We start from the raw sequence: 27,807 nt of genomic DNA on the forward strand, positions 1-27,807 counted from the left end.
AAAAAAAAACAAACTCATCGAGTTTGGTTTATTAAAAAATAAAAAAAACATTTTAAAATTTATGGTGATTTTAAAAAAAAAAAAAAAAAAAAAAAAAAAAACATTGTCACAGCAGATGGCCAGATGCTGTCAGTTCCAGTTCTTGAGGACCAGTGCCCAGCATGTTTTAGATGCGTCTCTATCTGCTCTTTAGCTTTGTTTCCAGTTCTGCTGGAGCCTGCAAATGGGAATTCCATTCAATTTAGGGAGATAAAGAAATTTATCAGGATTAATATGTCTGTTCGAGGCTCTTCTGGAAATCCAGGACGATAATGAACGATAATGAGCAGAGAAGCCACAGTGCTTCGTGTCCTCATGGCAGTGGATGCGACTTTGGCACCCTTTCCAAGAATGTGTTTGACTCTCATGGTAAATGGTCAATCACCCATTCACGCACTGAAAGATGAGCTCCTACATCATTGTAACCATAGTACACAATATGTACAGTACACACCTGTATTTTCTTTTCACAACATAATTGTAGCTGTTGATCATTTAAAATAGCTTGTTTTACATATTTTTTTAAACTAACATTACGTTGTGACAGTATAAGACAATCTGTAGTACTAACCAATCAGCAACAACCAATCAGAGCCAGGAGAATGCTACAAATGCTAAGGCTAGTTAGCGTAGCCACTAATGACGGCAGATAAACAGTTGTCCTGGAACGGCAAGTTGTTTCTTTGCCATTTGCACATTTAGCAGCATTGATTGGCAGCACTAAGATGCTTCTTCTGGATCTGATTGGCTGCTTTCGGCTGGGTGAAAGTTAAATGACAAATTATAATTAATAGGATATTATAGTTAGCCTAAAGCCATACGTGTTTTTCATGTTGAGCACCTTTGACCAGATTAGTTTCGACAGCACACTTTGAATCATGTCCAGACTGAATTTGGAATAAAGGAACTAGCCACACCTTTTCATCAAATAGCTTTTGGATCAACTGTCAAATAACTTCTGCTCCATTAAAAAGTAGACTGTACATAAAATATATGTATAACCTCAAATTAAAGCTATAGGTCTCCACTTAAAGAACATATTTAAATAAGTAATTGATTTCTCCAGTAAATATGCCCAAGCTGCAGAGTGTATGAAAATATTTGGTTTTAGGAGTATGCAATAAAGGACCTTAGAAGTTTTAAACATCAACTTTTCAATCTGGTTTTGGAAAACAGTCCAACTCTTGCACAGCCGGGATCAAAACAGACCACCACCTCCCCTTATCCATCTCACACAAACATTTGATGAATACTCTCCCCTACGTCCTCTTCCAGAAGAAAAGACCACTCGTTCTCTTGTTCCTACTGACAACCCGCGTTCTCAATTTCTCATCTGCGAGACAATTACGAACACCCTGCTCCCCGTTTATCACCAACAATTAATCGGCATGGATGCACAGAGAGGCAGAAGAGGAGACGGCGGCTGGAGTGGGAGGAAACAAATCTGAGTGGAATGAAGTAGAGCCAACAGTGGCAAAGACAGAGGGAGGCTGACAGCACAATTAGGGTTTTTAATTCTCTGCTTGAGTAGGCCAGGCCAGTCTTTATGCTAATTAGGACGCCACGGCCATGTAATAAATCTCTATGATCCAGCCTCATTTCGCCCCTGTCTTTCCGTCTCAGACGCGCTCATACCTCGGCCCGTAAACTTCATTTTACTTTCAGTGCCTACATGTTTACCAGTAATTCCAACAGCTTGCATTAAATAGTTGAACTTCCCTTCATTGCTGCCCTGAGAGCCCCAGTTGGTCTGCTGTTTAGTGGTTGGGCAAGCACCCAGTGCCTCGGCTCAGGGCCTCCACCACATGTAGTTTCCCTCCCGGTTAACTCCCTTTATTAGTGTTTTTCAGGACTCTGGTTTGCACGTCCTGCATTGCTGGACTCCACCATGTAAACACGCAAACATTAAAAAGCACTGACACAGTGAATGCTCAAGATGCAGTCGTTTTCCTCCCTCTTCTTCCTTTATCCTCATCGCCATTTGACAGACATGCCTAATGATAACATCTCAGGGGGGAGAGAGGCAGTGGGCAAACTGCACAACAATCCGCAGATAATTGGGAGGCCACATTTAAGGATGACGAGAGAGAAAATGAGGGATAGATAAGTGGACAAAGGGTGGGCGTTTGTTACAGTAGCAACTGGTATATATATATTTTCACCCTCATTTAGATCACAAGGACTCATTCTAGTTTCCTTTATTTTTTTTTCTTTATGAAATGTCTCAAAGCCAATTTAACTATAGAAAACATGTTAGAAATATACCAGTTTCCCATTCATTAAGTAAATGAAGGTGAAGCGAGGTTCAAAGCAATTGAAGTGTTGTTTTTCCTCTCAAATAAATCCACTACAGCATGATTTTCATCACAGAAATCAGCCCTGCTGAGCAATTCTGCAGCCACTTCTTCTCAGACGGCCTTCAAGTCTCTTCTGTTGGATCCATGCCTTTATGTCATTCCCCTTTGACTCATCAATATTGCCTTTGTCGGGCTTTTTGTGTCGATTTAGGGTCACAAAGGCCATTGCACCTACAACCAGAGCCATGTGAAGTAGGTACAGGCCCACATGGAGGCATGTAAGCAGAAAGGAGGTGCAGATTGTGGCAACACACCAAGGTCCAGCCAGGAGCAGCAGCAGGGAGTGATGAAGAGCGCTGATCACGAGAGCCGGTAGGGAGACGATGAACCTGAGCAGCGTAAAGGCCATCCAGGAATACAGAGACAGAGGCGATAACAGGAACGATACCGCCGCCTCGCTCCTGGATGCTGCCTGCAAGATACAACAAGCAGATGTGAAAAAGGGATTGACAGATTACTATTCATGCATAGAGGAAAAGTAGGATTGTGTCTGCAATTCTTTTAGAGTACAGCCCGAAGGTTTTAGTCTGATTCCAAGACGGATCCTTTTTTCAGAAAGTCTTCCAAAATATTTCTTTGCTCTTCAGATACCCGTTTTCAGTCCAGACAGGTTATACCTGAATGTGAATGCAAGTTCACTACCTTATTCTGCCACCAGTTGGTGTAACTACCGTCTCTTTTTCCTCCCATACTTGTGAACTTTGCCCCCAATTTGATCTCAACATTCAAGGACTTTGCCACTTTTTTTCCATGATTGCACAAGGCAATGATCTCTTCTGAACTTTTTGGAAAACTCTTGAGCTACAGTTCAAACATGCAATGAAACGTCGCCATCTTCAGTCAGTATCTGAGGAAATTCAGTTTCAACAACAGATGTAAGTGATGAAGTCCCTGATTGGCTGAGACCACACCTAATGTTTGAAACCTGTGTCCTGAAGAAACCAATTTTTAGTCAATAGTAGTCACTGAAATTTGGATTTAGTGCTCAGACAGAATAAAATCCTACCAATATTAGTTTTGACTATTTAAAAAAGGTTTTTGTGCAACTTATTTCATCGAAAAAAAGTTTGATTTTCTAAGTAACCCCCATTTTCCAGGGTGTGTTCTAATAAGCACAGTTCACCTCTCCAGACTAATATGAAAATCATAATGCAACATTTAATTTATTCAACATCAAACTTTACATAACTATCCAGCCACCCTGCATTTAAATGTCAACCACCACCAGGAGATTAGAGAAAGGTTAAAATAAAAGCTTAATTTTGTGAAATAAAGTCTTTTGATTTTCCTTAATCTCATCCTTCATTTATCTCAAGTCTTTAAAGAGAAACTTTAACCTACCTCACAAACATTTCTGCTGTTGATGGACTTCTGAGCCGACTGTAGCCCTGCAAAAATCAGCAATGTGAAGAACCACTGCAAGGAAGTAGAAATAGCCAACAAATTGTCTCGCCTTTGAACGAAAATATTCAGACTTACACAGGAAGAGAATAATGAGAGAAACTCCCAGAAAAAGCCTCATTTCAGATACAAGTCCTCAGAGGTACAAACCTGTGAAAGAGCAAACAAAAAGTCCAACACAAAGCTGAATTAATCTCCTCCAGCTTTAACACATGTGACAGTATCATGGACTTCAGTTTAAAATTAGATGAAATTAATATAAACTATTCACCCAACACTGCTGCAAAAATGTGGATACTCCTACGTTGACTCCCACGACACTCCTCTACAGTCTGCAGATTTATTCAACTAATCCTCTTTCTGAGGGACACAGGTTCTTTTGTTCTGCACTCGGTTTGGGATTGTGAGCACCACCTGTTTAAAGGGAGGTACTGGAACAGGAATCATTTCATTCCACCCTCTTACAAGATTTCCAAGAAAGAAAGCTTAACACTGCATAAACTAAAACTCAAATCCAGGCCAGAGTTGTAGGAAACCTTCACCTCACACCACCAGTCTCTCATTAAGGTTAATTTTTCTCTCCTTATTAGCAACTGAACCCTCAATTACCCTTCTGCCCCCTGCTGAGACTTCAAGGAGAACCTGCCACAAATGAATGCTGATCACTTGCATCACTGTCATGACTGCATGGCACTTTCCCTTCAAAAACCGGGGAGGGAGGTTTACATTTCCGCTGGTTCCATTTGAACCAGAATCCATTTCTCTGGAGTCCACTAAACTTTTTAAAGTCCAATTACATTAAATAGTCATGAAATTCTGATTTTGAAAGATAAAACTGATGCTTTTAACAAAACCGAATCTTTTTTGAACACCGCATTTTCTGTATCATCATGAATACATAAGATTTTTGTGAGTAGGTGTTGATTAAACAGGGACGCTCCAGCAGCAAATTGATTCACAAACCCTTTTGTTAGACCCCCAAACATCTGACCCAGTTACTGTAGTACGGTACCACACACACACCAATGACTTACCGATGTAGCACAGCAAAGTATTAAAAATATTCATTTGAATAACTAAAATCACAAAAAGATTCAGAAGCTAATTTGGGTGGACTTGAACACAAATGAAGGACTTCAGAGATATTACTTGTTACACAAAAACTGGATGATCAGAATACCACCGTGCAGAAACCTCTGCTCCCCTGACGTCCAATAGAAAAACCCAAGGGGGCAGATTAATAATCAGTCATTTATCTCAGTAAAGGAAGTGTATTTATTGAGCTTCTTTAACAATAAAAATGACAGTGACAATGAAAGACAAACACAGAAATAAAACAAGACATTTATAACACTGCGAAACAGAGAGACAGCTGGAAACACATGTAAATTAATGATGGTAAATTAATAATGCTCATTTATTGAACTGTTGCTCCGTCAAGGGTGGAAAAACAAATCAAATATGTTCAAAAACAGCTGGAAGGTGTGGAAACCAAAATTCTGCTGCATTTCATACATCAAGACAATTAGAGGAAGAAAACTTTAATCTTAATCATAAGACAAAACGTGGATTAAGATCTTCTACATAAACTAATATATTACACAATCCTTACATGGCTGACCTACAGATATTAATGTGCACATCTTTGAATTAAGATATCCAACACTGATCAATTATTTCTAATTTTTCAACAGACAAAAAAAAAAAAAAAGGGTCTTTTGTGTCACTAACAGACAGCAAATACAGCTAAAACGCTGCTTAGATGCTGGATGTAGACAGGATGTCCTCCACCAGATGCTTGTAAACCCACGCGTCTCCCTTCAGCCTCTGCCGCCGCACGCCAACGACCTCCGGCCTCTGCAGCAAACACACCTCCAGCTCAAACGCCATGGCTACTTTTCCAGAATCATTCCAGGTCTGACACTTCAGGGTGTATCTGCAGAACAAGCAGAGCAAGCATCAGTGTAGAAACAGATGAGTCAGTTTAAAGAGGAGGAGCAAAAAAAAGAAAGACAGAAAATGCAACTTCTTACCCCTTCTGCGTGAAGTCGACGTTTTTCTCTGGCAGGACGGAGAGGATCTGGTTTAACACCTGATCGGGATTGGTCTGACTAGTTAGGGTGACGTTATATTGAGCCTTGAAGAAAATAAAAGTTATGGAAATTAAAGTTTACCATCTGAATATTATCTTGTGGCACTTGCAGATGGTTGATGCAAACTTCTGCAGAGCTCTGCCACTTCTGTATACTGCTATTGTTTTGCATACCTTAATCTTCCTTGGCGTGTCTCGCAGAGCTCGTCTTTTGCTTGGGGTGAGCATCGTGATGACCTTGTCTAGGCCCCTTTCCAAGGAGCCAAACATCTTCCCTCCTCGCTTTTTCTTCCCACTGTCTCCTGAAGCAGCCATGTCCAAGGACCTGGACCTGGGCAGCAACCATGGGATCCCTTAACACCGACCCTCCACCTGTGTGAGTCTGTGTGTTTTTTAAGCTACAGTTACTGTGTGATGAACTCACCTTCGCTCTGGACTGAAGGCCAATACCTCCAGGTTTGCAGAATCATTCTCAGAAGCTCTATTCTTGTTCTGCTCCTTGGATGAAATCTCACAACCTATTGACAGCCAAAGAAAATATGGCAAGCCGGGTAAATAAATTTCAAAGGCAAGCTATCCACCAGCATGGCCAGTCATTTTATAAGCTTAAGTAATTTACATGTGGAAAAAAAAAAAGACAACTAATTTTAAGACTACTGTAAACCAGAAGCAAAACTTCTCTGTAATAAACCCAGGAAAAAAAAAAATCTTAAAGATGAATGAACAATGATTGGGAAAATGGTGACATAACCTTACTCATAAGGAAATGATTTCATTTTGGAAAATCAAATTTGGAACAAAACCACTTTTCTTTAATTATTAAAAAAAACAATAATTATTCAATATTTTAAGCTTAGATAATAAACAGGGAGGTTGGCTAATAGGAACAATTATACCAGTTCAGTTACAGGACCTCCTGCAGAGTGCATTAGCCACTAAGGGAATCGTCCTTCTTTGATGCTTTGGGGAATTGTTCACCAATTTTTGTGATGTAATGTGAAGCAATTTTCTCAGAACAATTAAGCACGGTCTTAGAAAAGCATCCTCAGCTGTTCGTGAAAGAGTACACCAAGTGCTACGCTTAGTTTTTTTTCACATTTGTGACTGATCATATGTAATAGTAAAGAGAAACGACTAAACAAAATAATAAGAAATATTCTAGTTAAAACAAACGTTACAACAAAAAGTCAGTTTTTCCAGGATGTAACTCAAGGTAGTTGCATTTTTCTTACCACTATGGCCCCGTTTAAGAGGAAATAAACAGGATTTTAAAAACAATTGACCAAACACCTAATTTTCTTCTTTGCGCAAGTCCAAGTTAATAACTTGTGCCGTATAATAAAATGAAGTTGTGAGTTTTAATTTTTCACTCTTTCACCCAAGGCAAACTTTAATAAAACTGTAGATAAAATTATCAGACATTGTGAAATAATGACGCTTAACGAAGTATTGGATTACATGTGAAAATGTTCAGGTGAAAACCTTTTACACTTATGGTTAAAAACTGTGTGGCTCTGATAACAAAGCCTAAAAATGAGCAACACGGAGCGCTGGGCTTTAGTGGCAAGAGAACACATGTCACTACAGTCCATGTGGGACAGTAAGCAAAGGGAGGAGACAGCTACACCTGTCACAGCACGCGCCTGGGGACGGACATACACAGACCACTGAGTGTGTGTGTGGACAAGGATGTCACCAGCAGCACGTCCACACTATGCCAGTAAAACAAGAGAGCGCAAAGAGTCGCAGCGAGCTGAGCACAGAGGATTTAACATCAGCTGGGTCAAGATGCAGCAAGTCAGCCGGCTGTTGGCCGAATTTCTGAAGAACTAATGAGGCTGGACGTCTGAGCAGAGAAGACACTGTGACAAATAATTAGGATTCTCCATTCATATTAGTGCCCTTCATTTACAGATAAGTGACAAATAATTAGCTTCCTGATAATAACCTCACCTTTGAGTTGACAGTGATAAGTGGATGTGTGGGTCCGTTTCTCAGTGGCCGTAATGACAGCTAAATTATTGAAATATGAGTGGCTTTTGAGTAAAAAAAAACAGGGCCAATAAATGATTTTATTACCAGAAGACAATTTACTTGCAAATGTGCAGCATGTGGTCGTGGCACTTGCGATTATGAGAGCAGCGAGAGGCCGAGGGAATAGGATAAATGAAAGAGGGGGATGTGGAGAGGGCAGTTCATTAATGTAAATTTAATCTAATGTGGAGTTTACTTCTTCAACCCCTTGTTAGGAGGAACAAACAATTACTGTACAAATACATTTTCTGAGGTTCTGTATTCAATTACTTTCGCTGGTTTACCAACAATAAAACTCCACTTGCCTTTAGGTGTGGCCACACCGGCTTTGGTGCCGTTGCAGTTTGTGTTCTGATTGGGTGTGTTCAGCACGTTCTTGTTGGGTCGATTCTTCTTGCTGGACGCAGGGGTCCGGGGGGGAGGCAGAGCAAATACATCGACTCCTTTCTCGTCAGCAATGTTCTCCTTGTTCTCCTGATCCCGCTCCTTCCTCTCACGGTGTTGTGGCGTCACCGTGCTTCCTGCGGTCGGGGTGAACACATCTCTCTTTTCCGCTAACGGTGATGCGAGTTTCTTCAGAATCACAAACAGAATTTTTTTTTTTTTTTTTTTTGTGATGGCATGTTCATGTTAAGGAGTCAATATCTGAACTGTGGCGTCGTCTCATGGTGGCAGAAATGTGCTTTTTCCACATTTTGACACTATAGACCACTTTTTCATGGTATTAATACCAAGAAAATGTATTTCCACTGGAGACTTTTTCTGTTTTTGCTTTGAAAAAAATAAAAGAATAATAAAAACACACACTTTAAAAAGGTGATTATGCTTGAAAAAGGCTCCTGTGCTTCGTGTACACTGTCCAATCACTTTTATGGAATAGAAGCAGCATTGGCCAATAACGGTGCATGGATTAGCCAGCGAGCCATTGGCTGTTTTACTGCTGTATTTTATGGGCTAACATCTTTACTGTCTGTGTGTTGATGCCACGCTTTCTTAAACTACTTAATAAAAAGTTTACAGTAGCAATAACAAAAATGATAACTGAGGTAACGGCCAGGTGTGTCATCATCTGAATTATACATAAAATATATATTTTCTTGCAGTTAAAGGTCTGAATGCATTTGGACAGACTTCATGAGCCAAATACAATGGAAATTCCTCCTCATTTTGTTCAGGTGAAGGCTGTGAGCTTTAGGATCTGACCCCAGCTGCAGGATTGGAAATTGCACAAGACCTGTGATTTCATAAACCTTGGAAGATGTGAATGACAAACTCATCAATGGAGTGGGGTTTGTGGCTGCACATTCATGGCTGCAGAAGGGTAAAGGCTCTTCTGCCACCTTTTACTAATCAGGTGTTTTATTGTGCATCTACTCCACTGCACATGTAAAGAAAACTAAAGATATCTCACTCATACCATATCTTTGTTTTCGTCTTGTCGACCTCTGCCTGCCTGCGTTTTGTGTTGTCGAACTGACACCCAGGGAGAATCGTCAATATAGTCTGAGCAAAAGTCCAAAGACCCGAAAATGACAGCGTCTTCGTCTTCACTGAAGTGAAGAGCTTCTCTTTTCTGAAAGCAGGGGGAAAAAATCCTTAGATTACATTTTTATTTTTGAATAATTAAGTAAATAAAATTAGGATTGTTTTAACTAAATATCCAACTTTGTGATGTTCTAAAAATAGCTGGTCGGGTCCGGCATGTTACCTGCAGTCCTTGGTGCAGAGGAGAGTCCTCACAGAGGCGCGCCTCAGGGCGAAGGCGAACAGGCTTCCCCTTCTGCTTCTTGGACAGCAGCAGCAGGTAGGTGGCTGTGACCTGATCGTACTTCCACTGTGGGAGGTCAAATCTATTAAGCTGCACATCTAAAGGAAGCTGCGAGAGTCTGTTTTCACACACTACATGAGTCGGCAACGCAATCATAAAGCAAACAAACAGCAACAAGCTGGGAGGCACAAGTATTAGTACACACACACACACACACCTCCTTCACCAGCGTCGCGGTGCTCTCTCGTGATCGCTTCATGTTTACCGCCATCTCAGTGATACAGTCCTCATCTATGTAGGCAACCTACAAAAAAAAAAGAAAAAAAAAAAGAAAATTAAACTCTGAATGGGGCAGCGCTTGGGTGAGAGACTACATGTTCTGAACCAAATTAAAAGTGTCCTCATTTAAAGTCTGCTTCATGAAAATCCGAGTTTGTAACAGAGATTTGCTGCTTTCTGGCTGCCTGTACCGGCTGTCTGCTGAGCCACTCTACGGGGCTGTTGTAGTCCTTCATCACCCAGGGATGATCCAGAAGCTGTCTGACAGTCAGGCGACGCTTGGGGTCCACCTAGAGGGCATGTGCAGAAACAACACCTCAGTAGGCAAAAACAAACCCCTGATGTTTTATGTGAACATGCGCATCTCTATTTTAAAATCATTTAGTAACTTCACGGTGCCTTTCAAAAGTTGTCAAATCTTTCATTTTATTCACATCCTGTCATGTTATAACCATACACCTTAATGTTCTTCTATTGGTATTTTATGTGACAAGAAGAATTTATGCAGAAAATAACTGAAGAAAAATTATACATGATTTTTGATTTTTTTTTTTTTCCAATAAAAATCTGAAAAGTGTAACTTGCATTTGTATCCAGCCCCAGTGAGCAAAGCCTTTGTTGAGCCACATTTCACTGCAGTAAGACACTGTCTTGACACTGACATCATTTCCTCATTACTCTGTTCAAAACAGCTCAAGTTCAGTTCAAATTTGATGAGCAGAGTCTGTTAAAATCAGTTTATACAAGTAACTGGATTGACTGAGCCATTATATGTTATGTGCTCATGTAACCAACTCCAGTCCTCGCAGGCTGGTGTCCTTCAGCTTTTAGATGTTTCTCTGTTTCATAACTCTGAAGAACTTGGCTACACGCTGAAGACATAATTTAACCATTTTATTCATGCGTAGGACCAGCAAAACAACAAAAACAATATGTGCTGCTGGCTGATTTTTCTAGGCATAAGTTTCAAATTCACTTATTCTTACCCTTTTCATCACTATTATGCACTCCTTTGCTTCAGAAATCTCAAAATATACTTGAGGTTTGTGCTTAAATGGGATAAACTGTGAAAAAGTTCAAGGGATCCACTTTTGTGTATGACAGACATGAGTTATGTGGTAACTCAACAAAACCAGAGGGCTAAATAATTTTAAGTTCTTTTATTTATTCTACAAACACTAGAAAACCGTAGCTAAGAGAAAACAGAAAAATAAAAATAAAATCAAGTATGAAGCAGCCATAGAAAATACACACCTGCATCATTTGGTTGAGAAGGATGACGCTGCCTGGTGAGAGCCACTGTGGGTTGTCATATTTACCCCTCTGGAAAAAGAAGAATGAAAAGCTCAGGGTTAAAAGTTGCAATTAAAATTAACCTAATGGTTATAATTAAAATGTTGAGAATAAAATGGCTAATAAGGTTAAATGGCAGATAAATAACCACCACCTATTCAAATGCAAACAAGCTCTTTACTTTGAAAATCTAAAATGTGCTCCTTGATGCGTCTGTGTACAGATGGTGTGAAAATGAAGATAAAAAAATGGGAAAAACAATTTCCAGTGCAAATGTGTGTATGTTTATCTGTTCTTTCAACAACACGGAAAGAAAGGACTATAGTGCAACAACTGTTCGTCCCCATCCTGCTAAAACTGCAGCAATGATCTAATAGTTTATCTTGGTCTCGCTCCAACCTCTTCATAGACTCGGTTTCGTCTCGTTCGGGTCAGGTGGTCTCAACTGCAACGCTAGTCTTGTAGTAAATTAGACTGGAACTGTTTTATATTCAACAGAAATTGCACATCACATACCATAATCTTTCTGTAAAGGATCATGCAGTTGTCATCGTCAAAGGGAAGATATCCACAGAGAAGAGCAAACAGCAGCACTCCCATACTCCATACATCAGCCTGGACATTAGACATCACACAGCAGCATGTCAGCACCAAGTGTAACAGACAGGATTTCACAGCTCAGCTGCTATGAGTTATGCACCAGAAAATATGATCAGGACAAACATCAAAGAGTAGAACTGTGAAATCATTCTTACTGAGAGGAAGTCCAGCTGGGTCAAATGGATCTTACAAAAACCCAAAGTTCAACATTTTAAAGTTAGAGCTTTGCATGTGTCTTACCTCTGAACCAATGTATGCTTTTCCCTGAATGAGCTCAGGAGCAGCATATGCAGGGCTCCCACAACATGTCATTAGCTCATAACCTAAACCCCCCTGAAAGAAAAACAAGATGTACAAATAAGAAAAAAAAAAAAAAAAAAAACAGATAGTGGCTATTGTTGCAAACTAGGAAAAACAAGATGCCATAGAATTAATAATAATCAGTAAAATTAATTTCTAATGGCCTTCATCACAAAGAATGATTCAGAGGATGCAGCAGCATATGCACCTTTGGTTTGGCACATAGGCCAAAGTCTATGAGCTTCAAGTTACGGTCTGCATCAATCAGCAAATTTTCCTACAGGAAAAAGAAACAACTTGATTTAGCTTTAGTTGCATTACTTCACATTCAGCTATGTAACCGCAGTTAGTACCGGTTTAAGGTCCCTATGAGCGTATCCTTGGCTGTGGACGTAGGCCATTGCTGAGACAATCTGTCTGAAGAACACCCTGGTCTCTTGCTCTGACAGTCGGTCCTTGGCTATGATGTAATCAAACAGCTCCCCACCAGGGCAGTACTGACCCAAGGCCCAACAAAAGAGATAGTTATATAAAAAACTCATGTCATAATCTCTACCATTTACAGTGAGTGTAAAGGTTGAGGGGAGTTACCTCAAGCACCATGAAGATCTGTGTTGAAGTTTCGATGACGTGGTAGAGTCTGCAGACATGCTGATGACTGAGGTTCTTCATGGCTGCTATCTCCACCTTCACACGTGGCAAGTCATCCTGAGCGGAACGATGATCATTTAGCTTTTTGGATGTATGAATTGGTTTTTCTTTACAGAACAACCAATAATATTTAATTTAGTTTTGACTGTTAATTTTGCAAAAAAGCTACAGTCTTGTGTAAAAGCCATGCTGACATTTGCACAACAAACTTGAAAGACATTTTTACTGTTGGCTCTCATTTTCTTTGACTCTGGCAGCAAAACTCTTTTTAGTATTACTGTTTTGTGTCTTAGTAACTTAAACCCTTAATATTAACACAATAATTAATTGCATGCAAGATCATACTATAGAACATAAAGAATAAACAACCAATTGATTTATGTGGTGTTAAAGAAGAAATTCTAACTAAATTAATTAACTTTGGAAAAAGTTTGGCTCTCTCTTCCTCTGGATCCCAGGTCCTCTCGGCGGCCACATGTAGCCACAAGGAAAACAACTTGACGTCACAGAATTACAGAGTTTAATCCAATATAAGACAATGCACGGAAACTGCAGAACAACGGAGACATACATTCATTTACCTGACATAAATGGAAAGAAGAAAAGCAAAGACGTGCAAAGACATCTTTGGAGAGTTGCAAGATCAAAATCTAATGTGTTACTTCTGTGTAGAAAGTTTTATCCTCTTGTATTTAATTTATTCAAATAAGGCGTACCTTTGCTCCTCCAACCAGGAGCTATCTCGGACCCTCTATCTGAAGCCTAAAACCCCTGCAGTGTTTACGGCCTCTCACAGATGAGTGTGAAAAGCCAGAACTTCCACTGTATTGTTTTCCCACAGACAAAAGGCAGTTTAAACGATCCTAGCAAACCATCCGCTGCAGCCACAGGCAAAACAAAGGTCAACAGGCCAGAATAAGTCACTGATTTAAAACCACAATTTAGGCCATTTAAATCAAGACATGCTCAGTTTTAAAACTAGCTTATTTTGAATTTATTTTCTTAACAGTGGAGGATCTCTCCACTTCAAACAAATGACTGGGCAATCCACTAAAATACATGTGACCTATCTAATTTAACACACGTGTCAAATAAAAGTTGTGTGTCCTTCCAACAAAGGAGGAACAACACGAAGCCAAACTGTTTCATGTATGTCACATTTAACGCTGTGCCAAAAGTGAACCTGCTAAGAATCACCATCATTATTACTATTGGCTCTCATTTTCTTTGTATTCATTAAGAAGGGAGAGCAGCATTATGTAGCCTCACTAGTGTGTTGTAAAAGTAATTATGCTGTTTTTTTAAGTGAACATTTTCGTACCAAATCCAAATTCATGTCTGGACAGTTTTAATGAAAATGTCTATTTGTGTCTCACCCCGAGATCTTTTTTATTCATGATCTTGATGGCAACCTTTTCTCCTGTCAGCAGATGTCGGCCCAGTTTAACTTTAGCAAAGCCACCTGCAAAAAAAAACAAGGTTCAGAACCGCCACATTCGGGATGAATCGATACAAACATAAAACATTTTTAACATAGCACCTGAGCCGATTGTCTCATAGACCTCATAATATTTGTGGAGCTCTGCGGCTCCGCGGTCTTCCGTCTTCTCCACAGGCATCCTCCTTGTTCCAGCGACCTAAAAATAATCCTCACTGCGGAAACAGATTCACTTATCACCTCACCACCGACATCGACGTATAACACAAACCTTCAAACCACTTTTATTTTGGTTTTAACCTTCTTTTCTGTGTCAGCCAGCTAACGTTTTCTGGCTGCTAACTTGTGTTAGCACAACCAGAAAACTATTGAAGTGAAGCTACAAGGTCATTCGGTACAGACGATTAACTCCTCTCTATACTTTAAAATTACCTTATGTTGTTAGAAACAGACGCAAACCATAAAGTTGAATGAAGAAACACTTACCTCAAGGATGTTTGGTTACAGGAGTTTGAATTTCGCCCGTCAATTGACGACATTTCCTGTTTCCGGTTTGTTCGCCCCCTCCCTTGTGGTAAAATATGGTACTACACTAGAAAACAACATACAAGAAGCATGATTTAACTAAGATTCATCCACCAAAACCCCTTATAACATTTTTTGAAAGAAATGATTTAGCCTTTGAGCTTTGTAGTGCTTTCCAAAGAGAAAAAGTTTTTTTTTTTTTTTTAAAGCACTGATACATGGAGACATGCTTTTTAGACTTTCTCTACAGATCGAAGGAAACTAAGAAGAATCTGAAATGTTTTACTTCCTATTATAGCAAATGTATACAAATTTTATTTTATTTTATTTAAAAAGTGCATATTATAAAGTTACTATCAGCAGAACAGATTTGTTATCAAATTTGTGCCTGCTTTAAAGAACATTTTACAATTTCTACACTATATTGCAAAACAGATCAGGGACATAAATTCAAGCTGGTTGTAAAATTGGATTAAACAATAAAGGGAGCAACATCCATCCATCCATCCATTTTCTGAACACCCTTGTCCCTCAGTGGGGTTGGGAGGGGTGCTGGTGCCTATCTCCAGCTAACGTTCCGGGCGAGAGGCGGGGTACATCCTGGACAGGTCGCTAGTCTGTCGCAGGGCAACACAGACACACAACCATACGCACACACACACTAGGGAGCAACATATCAAAAACATTTATTTTAATAACTTCAAAAAGTGAAGTTTATATTAAAAATACATTGCAGAATAATTTTCATACTTTTATTTCTTTTCATTGTGATGATTGTGGCTTACAGTTAACGAAAACCCAAATTTCTTTCGCATTAACTATTGGATCAATGCTTTGAGGACTTGAGAAACCTCAGCTTTCATCCCATCTGCACTGTTGGTTCGGGTGTCTCTCATCCTGTCTGGACATTGCCCCATGGATTCTCTGCAGAGTTTTGGTCTTGGTACAGCCGGTTTGCTTACAAATCAAGCTCAGTGATTCCATGGTTATTGGTAAACTAGTTTTGGCAATGTGGGAAGACATCATGTCCAATTGGATAATTAAATTACCATCTCTATAAAGCCAGTCAACAGTGAAGTGCATGGAAAACATCCTGTTAGATAGCTGCTCTGACTTTAGATTTAATACAGCAGATCAACACCAGGAGATAATTATAGTCTGCAAATTATCACTGGCTGTAGAAAGTGAACTTCAAGCAGCTTTGCATACTGCACACTGAACAGCCAACATCTTGAGCAATAATCTTTTGTGGCTGATCATCCTTGTTAAGGAATTCATCGTCTACGCTGGCCAACAGTCATCAGTTTTCCCAATGATTATGTGTTGGCCATAGCATTTCTGCTTTCAAAGTTATGCTTATTAATCTCAATACAGTAATTTTCCAAGAATGTAACAAATGTTGGGTTTTCGTGAAAATTAAGTAAAATAAACACTTGAAATATATTACCGTTTCACTTTGTGAACTGCCTTTATTTTAATGAACTATATCAATGATATTGTGTGTCATTAAACACAACTATGTTAGTTGTAAAACAAATGTTTGCCCAAACTGAAGGTTCAAAAATTTAAGCTACTGCCATAATTATCTGTAAACAACTTAAAAGTCAGCAGTGAAGTGAAAATATGCTTTAAATGTTCACATCTATTTGGTCAAGTGGATATAACACCAGGTCTGCATTCATTCAAGATAGTAAGATCATTGCTTTAATGGGTTGACAGCATGTAAAAGGCCATAATTCAATCACATTAACTTAAAGCACTGAAATGTGAAAAACAAAGACCAGTCCAAATTGCGTTCCATCTTTCCCCATATAAAATTAAAAGTAAAAGCACAGGGACCAGCACTCCCCCAAACACTTTCTCATATTAACATGGCTTTACATAAATGTTAGCAACGTTCTCCATGTGCTCTGAGGAACACTTGGGGAATTGCTCTATGAATGAAAGGCTGTACTGGTAGTGTCCATGCAAGAAGGCTATCGAGAATGTTAATAAAAATAATAAAATAAAAAGGTGAGCCTGGGCCTTTGGCATTAAGGGTTGCAGGGTCCACATTCACAAGAAAATATCTGTCTACGTTTGACCATCTTCTGACACCATTACCCCAAAAAACATTCAAGGCTCTTTCCATGCTGATTAACTCCTTTTATACATACAACAGAAATGACAGGTGCTTATGTATAAGATGGGTTTTTTTTTTTAATTTTTTCTTGTTTTGTGTTTTTTTTTTTTTTTTTTTTTGCTTTGTCCTTGGCTTAGGGTATGAGATAACTGGATGGTAACACCATCCTTACTAAAGGGTTCTGTAATAAAACCTCAATAAAAAAATAAAAGGAGTTACAGTCCCCCACCCCAAAGAAAAGCTGCCCAAAACTGGACAAACACCACTTTTACATGTTAGTTCTGAAAATCTTATGACAAGTTACAATTTTCAACAAAATGTATCCGTCTACAACAAAAAATATACATTTCACTCCCCTTGAGATTTGTTCAGCTTATTATATGTAATAACTGGTCTGTTTTCTTTGTAGCATCGTACCCACATTCACGGACTTTGATATTGAAGAAGTACAAAGACAAATACAGTAGGATAAAATACAGTTAAAAAAATACAAAAAAGGATGTTTTTCTTAAATGATAATTTATCAGAGACAAACCCAGAAACTGATCCTTGACACATTTAAAAAAAAATAAGGAAACTAGAGTTACCCCCTGAGGTCAAAAGATGAAACTATAGCCATGTCTCAAACCAGAGCTTACTACTAAATACTACACTACTTTTTTGTTGTTTTTTTTAAGTAGTGTGCTCTAAACTGGACGTCCTTTGTGACACATAATGTGCAGTAAGCAAGTGCACTAGTTTGGGCGTTACAACACACTAGCAAGATATTACATTAAGGAAAATATGAAGGCACCGTTATCTGAGGCACAAAACACCTCAAGAATCAAACAAGTATTGTGTCAAGGGACGAAGATTTAGAAAAAAAAAAAAGAATTACAATTTCAAAAGGTGATTTTGTTTTGACGAGTACAGTGCTTTGCTGAAGTACCCATTCTCACTGAACTATATCACATCTTGTACCACAACAGCAACCCACTTTGCATTTAATAGAATTTTATGTGATTGATCAACACAGTCATTTATAATTGTGGGATGGAAGAACAATGATGCACTGTTTTAAACGCCCTTAGATCCACAGGTTAGGTGAGAGAATCTGCTGACAGACACAACCATTAGCAATTCACAAATCTGTCCTGTGCGGAAAAGTGGCAAGAAGAAAATTTTTGAAATTAAAATAAAAATTCACACCACAGATTTTCATTTGCACAAACTTTTATAAACTATGTCCTAACTTCACATTATAAAATACTTTGTCTTGGTCTATAACACAAAAATCCCACTAAAATACAAGGATGTCTGCAGTTGTGATGCGAGAAAAATGTGAAACAGTTCAAGGGGTATAAATACCTCTCCAAGGCTCTGTTTGAGGCAGTGAATCGGATTAAGGCCAAATTACTCAAGAACGTCCAGTCTTAATGCATGTACAGCATATATCAGCAATATGATGTTAGAACCTGACTCAGAGATTTGCCAAAAAAGATGTGTTTAAAAACCAGAACTCTAGTTATTCTCAGTCTGGTTTGCTACATAGTCCTTCTCTCTCAAGGTTAAGTCAATTATATTCCGCTAGGCATTGTAAGCTTGTATTTCAGAGGATGTTATTATGCGCAATAAAATATACATGTATGTTAGAGGAATATATGTGGATTTCAGTCTATAAGATCTCAGGAAGGAGTACATCCAAGCATTCAGGGTGAAGACTTTGGCTTTAAAAAGTTAGTCTAAATATGCACAATAATAAAGCGCATATAAATCTTATGTCATCAAATAAAAATGGATATGAAATAGTTGAATAAAATGGAAATTAACAAAATGGCTCGCAAATAGTCAGTCACAAAATGTCTCACCAAAAACCATTTCTTCTTAAATGAGCAAAAAACAAAAACAACAAAAAAAAATAAAACAAGAAATGTTTTCAAGTTTCACCTTTTCACACATGTCGCATTTCATCTGTAACCAGACTTGTTTGAAAAGGAACAAGAATTATAAAAAGGAACTGATACTTGGATTCGGAGGGCTTGAAGGGGTAAAAGTTCAAGTTTATCATTCCTCATGTGCAAGTCAATATAAAAATGCTACAAGTCGTACAACGCTTTTGTCAACGTGGCGTGTGTAAGGGCAGGCCAAGCCCCCTCCCCTCTGTAGTTTGCTTAATAAAAAAAGGGGCTTGGATATTGGCAGGCCAGCTTGCTTATCGCTGCTGCAGTGCATAGTCTCTCCTGCACTGCATTTTCTGCTCCGGCTCTTCAGCAGCATCTTGTGTGAGGGAAGAGCAACGGTTGGAGTCTCCATCGTCTCTCTCTCTTTTTTATGGTCAAAGGATGTCCTCCATCCTTTACTAAGAAATGCTGCTCCTCTCATATTTATTCCTATAACTTCCGTTTATGTTCAACTAACCATCCGTGCAAATGTGTCTCACTCGCTGTCTGTTTCTAATTCTGAGTCGGACCACTGCACTGGGCTCAGTCTCCCATGTCGCTGGGCGTACTCTATGACGGCAGTGTAGCAAAAATAGTACTGGTCCCAGGTCTGGATGCTGAAAGCCCTCTGCGTGCGCATCCTTCGCACTGTCTGATGAACGTTCACTGTGCCTACATCCTCCAGCTGTGACAGGCAGATGTCGAGTGTGCAGAATGTGCCTTACGAGGAAGGAAGGAAGGAAGAAGAGATGGATAACTGAGCAACACTCAATAGAATACAGAGGCAAATGCAAACACTTAAAACGTATAATAAATATAGATGTATTTTTTTACTTGAGCTGAACTTGCATCCAACATTTTAAAAACATGAAGTATGCAGACTTGAATGAAAATAAGGGAGTGTTAAAATTTAGCTGCATCACATAAAGCATCAACTCACCCAGTCATGTAAAATTCATCATGACATCAAATTTTATTTCCTGTTGCAAAGCTTACTGTAACTACAGGTGCTATCGGGTGAGTTGTTTACCTGTCCGGCCGATGCCAGCACTGCAATGCACGACCACCGGAGGGCCCCCTGGAGGGCCCCTCCAGCTGGACCCCAAGCTTTGCGCTGCTGCCTTCCTTCTTTCAAGTACATGCTCACGAAAGTCCAACATAGCTGAAGCACTTTTAGGCACCCCAAAGTCTGGCCAGCTGACATAGAGGTAGTGACAAACTTCCCGTTTCTCTCCAGACTACAAACACATGTAAAAAAATATATATATAAAATTTTTTTTGAAATCTTACAAACTGGCTGTGCACACAAAAAATAATCTCACAGGCTCCCCCATAACTGAAACTGATGTTACTTTTTTTTTTTAAAATCTCTTATAAATCAAACAGCTTTAAATTTATGTAAGCCTGTGTATGAACCTACCTGTGTGTTGTATAGTTCAAGATAGGAGAGCTTGAAGTCCTGAAACACCTGGATGTGTGTGTTTTTAACCATAAAGTATCCATGCTGTTCAGTTCTACCCTCCTCCAGCGGCCAGTACTGACCACATTTGACTCGTCCACGCTCTACAACCCTAAGAAAACCATGGTAAAGGCTTACTTAATATTTAGCCATCAATTCTGAGTTTCTATACATGTTGCAAAAATGTTTTAATGACAATCAAGACATCAGTAGATATTATGAAGTCTCACCTGGTGGTCATGACAATGATAAGTACCATCTGCTCCCATACCATTCGCCAGAAGTCAACAAATGTTTTTGGCAACGGACCTGAAGGACAGAAAGTCATAGTAATAAAAAGGCTTCATGTTGCTGAGGAATGAGCCCTGAAACCTGCAGCTCCAAAGCCCTCAGATGCTCTTTAATCTTTACACAGTGGCTCTTAAGATGGATTAGAAAAGGAATGATTGTTTTTATATATGAAATAGAAAACAAATTTTAGAAGTTTAACTTCACAAATCACTGAATGTGTCTTTATCTGACAAACAGATGTCTACATTTCTCTGAATTAATAAACCCTATTTGAAACAATGTTTATGACCAATATTGATCAGGGCAACAGCATTTCTTATCTCACTTCGCTACAAACAGGAACTGCTCACATTTCTGGAAAGAGTTTTTAACCCTAAACTAGCGAGAGGAAAACAACAGAGCAGCTTGTAGTCACATACACGAGACGTAAACGGCAAGACGTGCATCTCTATTTGCAGTTCACAAGCGTCACACAAAAGGCAGGTAGTGTGTGCGTTCACCACGTGGCAGGTTTTAAAAAACATCAAGACTTGTAGAGCCATGTTTTAAAGTTCCCTTTCCTCACCACTTTAACCAAAAAATCATTTCACATTTATTTAAGTGAGTAATATCAAATGCAGTATAAAAAAAAAAAAAAATAAAAAAAAAAAAAAATCACTGTTTGTTTACCTGAGCAAAACATGAACCAAGTAAATTCAGAATCAAGACATGATGGGGAAAATTGTTCCTCTGTACCATTTAACTCTACTGTTCGTTTGAAACTGAAAACACTGAGTGTTAGTTTGCAACTGTGGTAAATATTAAAACAGTAGTGAACTAAACAGATCTCAGGACCAACTTATTGGTCTACAGTTTTTGACCAAACTTGCATAAAGAAAAACAAAAAGAGTTTTGAACCTTGAGTAGCGATGTAGGCATTGCTCCTCTTGTACCCATCCATAAAACTGGCATTTATGTAATCTGATGTCTGAAAAAAAACAAAAACAAAACAAAACAAAAGGCAGGTTCAGGTAACAGCCGAACATCATCTTGGCAGGAGAACAGCAAAATATTATTAATGTTTAATATTATTATGAGCATTTTATAAATATTTTGGTATACAAAGTACACAAATGAGTTTGTAGACGATGTGACGAACAGCTATAGTGGATTCTGATGAAAGGATTAATGTGGTTATATTGTAGTACAAAACCATAAATACCCCTTCTACTTTTCACATATTCTGTCAAGTTACAAAATCAGGTTTCAGTGCATTTCATTAGGATTTTATGTGACCACACACCACAAAGTAGATTGCACTTGTGAAGAAGAAAAAAAATTATATATGGTTGCCAAATATAAAGAACTTGAAGAAGAGATGCATATTTGTATTTAGCTTAATTCTTGTATAAATCCCCAAATAAAATCCACTGCAAGCTTTGAACAGAGAACTATTTTAAGAAATTGAACGACTACAAACCAAAATAAGTATTACAAGAAAAGAGAATTAATCGGAGAAGAGGACCAGAGTAACTCTGGAGGAGCTGCAGAAATCTACAGCTGAGATGAGAGAAACTGTTGACAGTATTGCATTAGCGGCTCACTAATGACAATGGCAATAATAAAGAAATTATTACCACCTTCCTAAAATAATGGCCTAATTTGTTTTGTCTTTTGTTTTTTTTCTCCAAAAGTGATTTCTGCAGGAGAATCTAAGACAGAGCTTCAAAACATCGTTTGGATAAAAGCATGTCTGTGCATCAGACTAATCTGATCAATGTCAAAGCAAAAACCTATGGCAAAAACTTATCTCTACAAACACTCCATCCATTCTGGCTGAACTTTAAATATTTTGCAATGGTAAATGGGCAGGAATGTCACTTTATAAAAGAGCAAAGCTGGAAGAGATAGCCAAAAATATAACAGATATAATTCCAGGCAATATGTGCTTTTCAGAGTATCATATTATATAAAAAAATAAATAATACATTAAAGTTTGTGGTGGTAATCTGACAAAATGTGAGAGGGGCAAAAATACTTTGAAAAGCAACAGAAAACAGAGTTTTAAATATCTGCAGATTTTGTCAAGAGAGTCTTAATTAATTCACATGTATTCATCTGAAAACAAAAGAAACAATTAGGCCAGCGATAACAGAAAGGGATACGATTATTACCTCATCTTCATCATCACAGAGTTGACAGAGTCTGACCCGTGACTGGTCCAGGCACAGAACATCACTGTACCGGTTTTTAATCTGATTTGACATTTTCCTGTAAAGACAGTTAGGAGTTCAGTCTGAGGTCATATGGACCGGTGTGAATCTTCCTGTCTGGACAGTTTTCCTAAGTGATATTGCCATTAGACACAGTGAAACAGACCGAGACTTACTTGGAATAGTCAAAGGTGCCAGCTGGAGGCTCCTTGCGTATGTCCTCGTACTCCTGGTAAATCCCTTTCTTCTTCTTCCTCTTGACGTACTCCACCAGCTGATGGACTGTCATTCCTCCCTGGTCCGGCATGTGAACCGATACCTCAGTGTAACGATTCTCATCGTCATCCGGACCCCATGACGAAGACAGGGGTGGGGACTGCGATGCAGGCTGGTTGGGTGGGCGGGGCAGAGCTTTCTGAGGCAGCGGAGGAACCCCTTCCCGTTCTTCGTCCTCATCCTCCTCCTTCACAGCTTCGTTCTGAACCCGGCTGGCGGGGTTTGTTGTGATACCAGCAGCTGGGTCGTCATCGGCTTTCTGTGACAACGGTGTGTTGGGGGGAGTGTCTGACTGAGTAGGGGCTCGGCAGCCACGACCGTTCACGTTTGAGTTGGGACCAACGCCTGTGTTGGCTCCGCTCAAGGCCGTACCATTCCAGTGCTGGTGGTTCCCCTGCGACTTGTCTGCACTGGAGTTGGAGCCCTGTTGGTACTGGCCTGGGCCTTGAGTCCTGCCCTCCACACCGACAATGTGGTTCTGAGGGTTAGCATTGTTGTCATCGTAGCAGTTGGCGTTAGCTCGCTCAGTACCCTGGAGGGTGTGGGAAGGCACTGTACCGATGCTTGCGTTGCTATTGTCCAAGCTGTAGGAGCGCAACAGGCTTCCCACACAGTCATGTGTGTCGTGTTCCTGTGTGTCACCCGGGGCGGTGTTGGACTGCATGTTAACACAGGACTGGATCCAGGCCACGTGGCTGTACTGGGATGTCCCACCAAGATGCTCAGGGAGGGAGGAGACTGGAATATGACTGACCAACTCGTGAGCTCTCACTGTAGATACCTGGGAGGAAGAAAAATACTTTATAAAAGACTATTACCTGACTTAATAAATGTCCACCCGGGAAATTTTATGCACACACCCTTTCCCTTAGCTTTTCTCTGACAAAAAGTCGAAGAACTGCAAATGGCGCTCGGAACCAAAGTGGGGAGGACACAATGAAGACGCATTTTAATCGGGCAGGAAACGCCCCCTGAGGAATGGAAGGAGACGCACAAAATAAAACGAGCTCTTCATTACAGAAAACACACAAATGTATAAATGAATATGTATATTTACCTTGAGCAAATTCAGAATCTTGACACAGAGCTCGTAGTCAAAATTTCCATAACTTGAGTTTGTCATGTCATAAATAAATATGAGTCCGTCTCTTTGAGTTTCCAAACTGCAAATAAAAGAACAAGATGGTCACATTAAAAAAAAGAGCAAGATCGAAAAGATCAACTCGACATTACTGAAAAAAAATGATGTAATTCTGTTAAGATTTTGCTGTTTAGCTTCAAATGAATTACACGTGTTTATTGCACCTTGCAAAAGTATTCATCACCCATTATCCCCATTATCACTGTACACAAACTTCAATTTATTTTTATGTCATTTTGTGAAATGGACCAACACAAAGTATCACATAACTCCAGTAGAAGCAAAAAGATATGGTATGCATTTATACCCAGCTCTTTAGCCTGATACTCCTATTAAACTATTTGGCAGGATACAGTGTAGCAGTGGAGCAGGCGGTCAATATATTAAGGGAATAGCTTTTAGGTGTACTTGCAACAAACTGCATTTAGAAGTCACTTAATCAGTCAAACAGAGATGCATGTTATTTAATCTGGGCATATACAAAGATCACCTAAGAACAGCATAGAACTGAAGTAGTTTAATTTTAAATGTTGTTTCCAAGCAATCATAAAAACAACAGAATAATGACTAAAAGAAAAAAAAAGATTTTTTTTCTTTAAATTACTGTTTTAGAATATTCTGATTAACATCTATGCTTTTATAATACTTAATGACCGGTTGTTGCTTCTACCTCCTTTGCCACTGTATCAACATGCTTCATGAGATCATGTTTGGAAAAGTGAAAGATGGCAGAAAGAAGATTAGAAACAGCTTCTTACTGGCATTAATGAACCGACTCCTGGTCGGTAAAAGTATCCTATGGTCAACAGCACAATTTAGCAAAACTGCAATGTTTTGAATTAGCAGTGAAATGAACTGTTCACAAAGAGACGGCAGTAAAAAGCCTGTTAGAGGCCACAAAAGACTTGACGGAAGAAGTTCATCTTTCAGCAGGACAATGACCCTCAACATACAGCCAGAGCTACGTAGGTTTACATCAAAGCATATCCATGTGTTACAAATACACAACAGAAACCCATAAAGCCAATTCAGAATCTGAGGCATGACCTGAAAATTGATATTCACACTCACTCAGCCTCCACTCTGACTGAAGTTAAGCTATTTTACTAAGACAAATTTGCAAAAATGTCAGAAAATGCCTGCATTTAGTTTTTCTTATGCATTATTAGATACTTTTAGTATGCTAAAAATATTTAACAGCATCATAAACAAAAATTTTAATACCTTATAAATTAAGTAACTGACAACAAAAAAAATGAAAGAGCATCACAGAAAACTGAAGATCGATACCTCACCTCTCTATGGCTTTATCCAGCTGATAGATGATGGCCTGCAGAACAGCTTTGTGGGTGGTGACGTCTGGCCGATGGAGGCGAGCAGTGAAGAGTGCCAGGGCAGCACCATTAGCATCTCGGCCAGGCTGGTGTGATCCACCAACAGGTCATTAAAAAAAATAAAGAAAAATCCAAACAAAAACAATGCACATTAAATAAAATGTTGCTATTGCTCTACACATGTTAATCAGTCAGGTCTGCAGAGAACATCGTAATAAAAGTCCTCTAAAAGCTTGTTCTTCTCTTTAGACTGGTGTGCAACTGCAAGACACGCATTGTTCCTTTGTATTATGCTCCAAGAACTGCATTAATACTAACCAGGACTGTAAATTTGCCACTCAGCAGCTCAGAGCGGAGGGGCTCCTCGTCAGGGTTTATATTGATGATACCCTCTTTGATCCGGGTATTCTAATCAAAACAAAGGACAGACCGAGAGGAATCATTATCATCCTTGTATTTTTTTACAGCAGTTTTTTTAAAAGCTCTAGAAAAGCAGGTAAAGATGTGTTGAACGACAGAAGATTAAAACATGAAAAAAAGACGTACTCCAGAAAATTATAGAGGAAGAAATGAGGGACTCAATAGGGAGATAGTAAATATAAAAGGCAAGCAAACGTTATTCACAGCACAAACACTACAATGCTATTAATAGGTCTGCTGCCACATATCAGACTCAAACTAACAGAGCAGCAGACGCACATTTTCCTTGTCATAGGAAAGGATTTTCTGTGGTTGCAAACATTTTGATTGCTTTCTGTAAAAAAAAATAAATAAAAAAAGGAACACAGATGTAGAAAAATGTGATTGTTGTGCAAATGGTCCTCTGCGCATCAGAGGGAATTATATCAGCAGGTCATTAAAAAAAAAAAAAAAAAAAGAAAAATCCAAACAAAAACAATGTCTGAGACTGGACATCTATGGACTGAATGACATAGCACTTTGGCATTTAAAAGACAGCATCTGCATGTAGTTAGGGTTTCACAGAAAAGATTAACGAACTTCCCACAGTGGAGGTTTAAGAAAGTGTGCAGAAACTAATGGAAGAAGAAGGAAAAGGACTAACTATAGTAACCAAATTATTCATGGACCGATTTGGGGCAAAACCACAGATTTAAAGAATGGGGCCAAAAGTTGGTGCATAGGAGTAAAATAAATATTTATATTCATCTGCAGAAAGCCTCACATCTATGCAGTTTGACCCGATTAAAACTAGATTGTTTAGTGCAGTTCATGGGTACAAGGCCAATCAGTGTCTAAAATGACAAACTATGGTTTGTTGGAGCACAGGCCATTCCTTCCATAATGGACTATCACCTCACTATACAACGCTAGTTGTGGCTGAAATGAACTAGAACTGAAATAGATCAACAGTTTCTCAGTATGTAATCAAAAACAAAATTTATACAATCTTTAATGACAAAAAAAGTTCTGATCTAACAGCAGTACACATCAGTATTTCACCATAACATGCCATCTGTTCCAACACTGACAAATATTTTGGTGAATTGATTTTAACACTTATTGCAGTTAGAAAGAGTAGGATTTGTTGTTGTTGAGAAAATAGCACACAGTGAATGGAGATATTTTTAAAACATAGCTTCTGTAGGACTTAATAAGAAAGTACAAGTAAGTAAAAAAACAGGGAAAGAAACAAAGCATACCTTATATGCTTGGAATAGATCGATGGCCCTGGAGACGTCAAACTTGCGGGCCATAAGAAACTTAACAGCTGTAGGTTGGGAGACAAGCCCAGCGCTGTGGGGGAGCTCCCTGCTCCTCACTTCTCTCAGGAACTCCTCCACAGCCTGACAAACAAAAAGAGATCAACTATCTGATAGAAGACATCATCAATGGAGGCAACATTATCCATTAGGTTTGGGAATAAATTAAAGATATCAATTGAAGCAAAGCTGGAGGAAGCAAACAGAGAAAAATAAAGGATGAAATCTAATGAGTGGCAAACAGATCAGCCTTCTATATCTCGAGCTAAAGTAACGTGTATGACACTTGTATGAATGAAAACACTCAGTTTGCCATTTATAGAGTAGGATGTATTGATCCTTCAGATGTGAAGGCAGAAAGAATTGCACTGAATACATTTTTTTTCACATGCAAAACAAATACAGAATGCCTTCTTAAACCCATTGCATACTGATGGTACATTCTGGCTCAAATGGCAAACGTCAAAATCATCTCACATTCCAGGCCTTCTTGTCTTGTCAAGTTTAACTCTGAATTCAGGATGAAAAGATAGTTACTCCAAAAGATTATACTGCAAAAAAAAAAAAAAAAAAAA

The 27,807-nt window shown here is 39.0% G+C and overlaps 2 protein-coding genes across 4 annotated transcripts in view; both read right to left on the reverse strand.

Moving 5' to 3' along the window:
* Positions 1–5,052: 5,052 nt before the first annotated feature.
* Positions 5,053–14,854, reverse strand: melk (maternal embryonic leucine zipper kinase). Of its 2 annotated transcripts, none has more exons than XM_015050664.1 (18): positions 14,739–14,854; positions 14,355–14,467; positions 14,191–14,276; positions 12,755–12,871; positions 12,517–12,660; positions 12,372–12,440; positions 12,104–12,196; positions 11,780–11,878; positions 11,225–11,293; positions 10,162–10,260; positions 9,918–9,995; positions 9,632–9,757; positions 9,341–9,496; positions 8,229–8,496; positions 6,314–6,407; positions 6,064–6,220; positions 5,831–5,934; positions 5,053–5,733 (listed from the first exon to the last, which is right to left on the reverse strand). In XM_015050664.1, the coding sequence occupies exons 2-18, from the start codon at positions 14,431–14,433 to the stop codon at positions 5,556–5,558; spliced, it is 2,016 nt and encodes a 671-aa protein (XP_014906150.1). In that variant the 5' UTR covers positions 14,434–14,467; positions 14,739–14,854; the 3' UTR covers positions 5,053–5,555. The 2 variants fall into 2 exon arrangements, with proteins under 2 accessions (XP_014906150.1, XP_014906149.1); XM_015050663.1 differs by having other exon boundaries at positions 9,909–9,995.
* Positions 14,855–16,458: 1,604 nt separating this feature from the next.
* The window catches only part of ptpn9b (protein tyrosine phosphatase non-receptor type 9b), a 16,710-nt gene continuing 5,361 nt past the window's right edge, over positions 16,459–27,807 (reverse strand). For both annotated transcript variants that reach the window (XM_015050661.1, XM_015050662.1), the window contains exons 2-13: positions 27,173–27,316; positions 25,830–25,919; positions 25,473–25,597; positions 24,094–24,199; positions 23,897–24,007; positions 22,937–23,817; positions 22,722–22,818; positions 21,466–21,535; positions 20,508–20,586; positions 20,239–20,389; positions 19,849–20,056; positions 16,459–19,538 (exon numbers count right to left, since the gene is read on the reverse strand). In XM_015050661.1, coding sequence (XP_014906147.1) covers positions 19,315–19,538; positions 19,849–20,056; positions 20,239–20,389; positions 20,508–20,586; positions 21,466–21,535; positions 22,722–22,818; positions 22,937–23,817; positions 23,897–24,007; positions 24,094–24,199; positions 25,473–25,597; positions 25,830–25,919; positions 27,173–27,316 — 2,286 coding nt within the window. In that variant the 3' untranslated portion in view covers positions 16,459–19,314. The remainder of the gene's footprint in view (positions 19,539–19,848; positions 20,057–20,238; positions 20,390–20,507; positions 20,587–21,465; positions 21,536–22,721; positions 22,819–22,936; positions 23,818–23,896; positions 24,008–24,093; positions 24,200–25,472; positions 25,598–25,829; positions 25,920–27,172; positions 27,317–27,807) is intronic.

Source organism: Poecilia latipinna, unplaced genomic scaffold (genome assembly GCF_001443285.1).
Source record: "Poecilia latipinna isolate Pla-1442-1.1 unplaced genomic scaffold, P_latipinna-1.0 Scaffold1003, whole genome shotgun sequence".
In the NCBI taxonomy this organism is placed as follows: domain Eukaryota; kingdom Metazoa; phylum Chordata; class Actinopteri; order Cyprinodontiformes; family Poeciliidae; genus Poecilia; species Poecilia latipinna.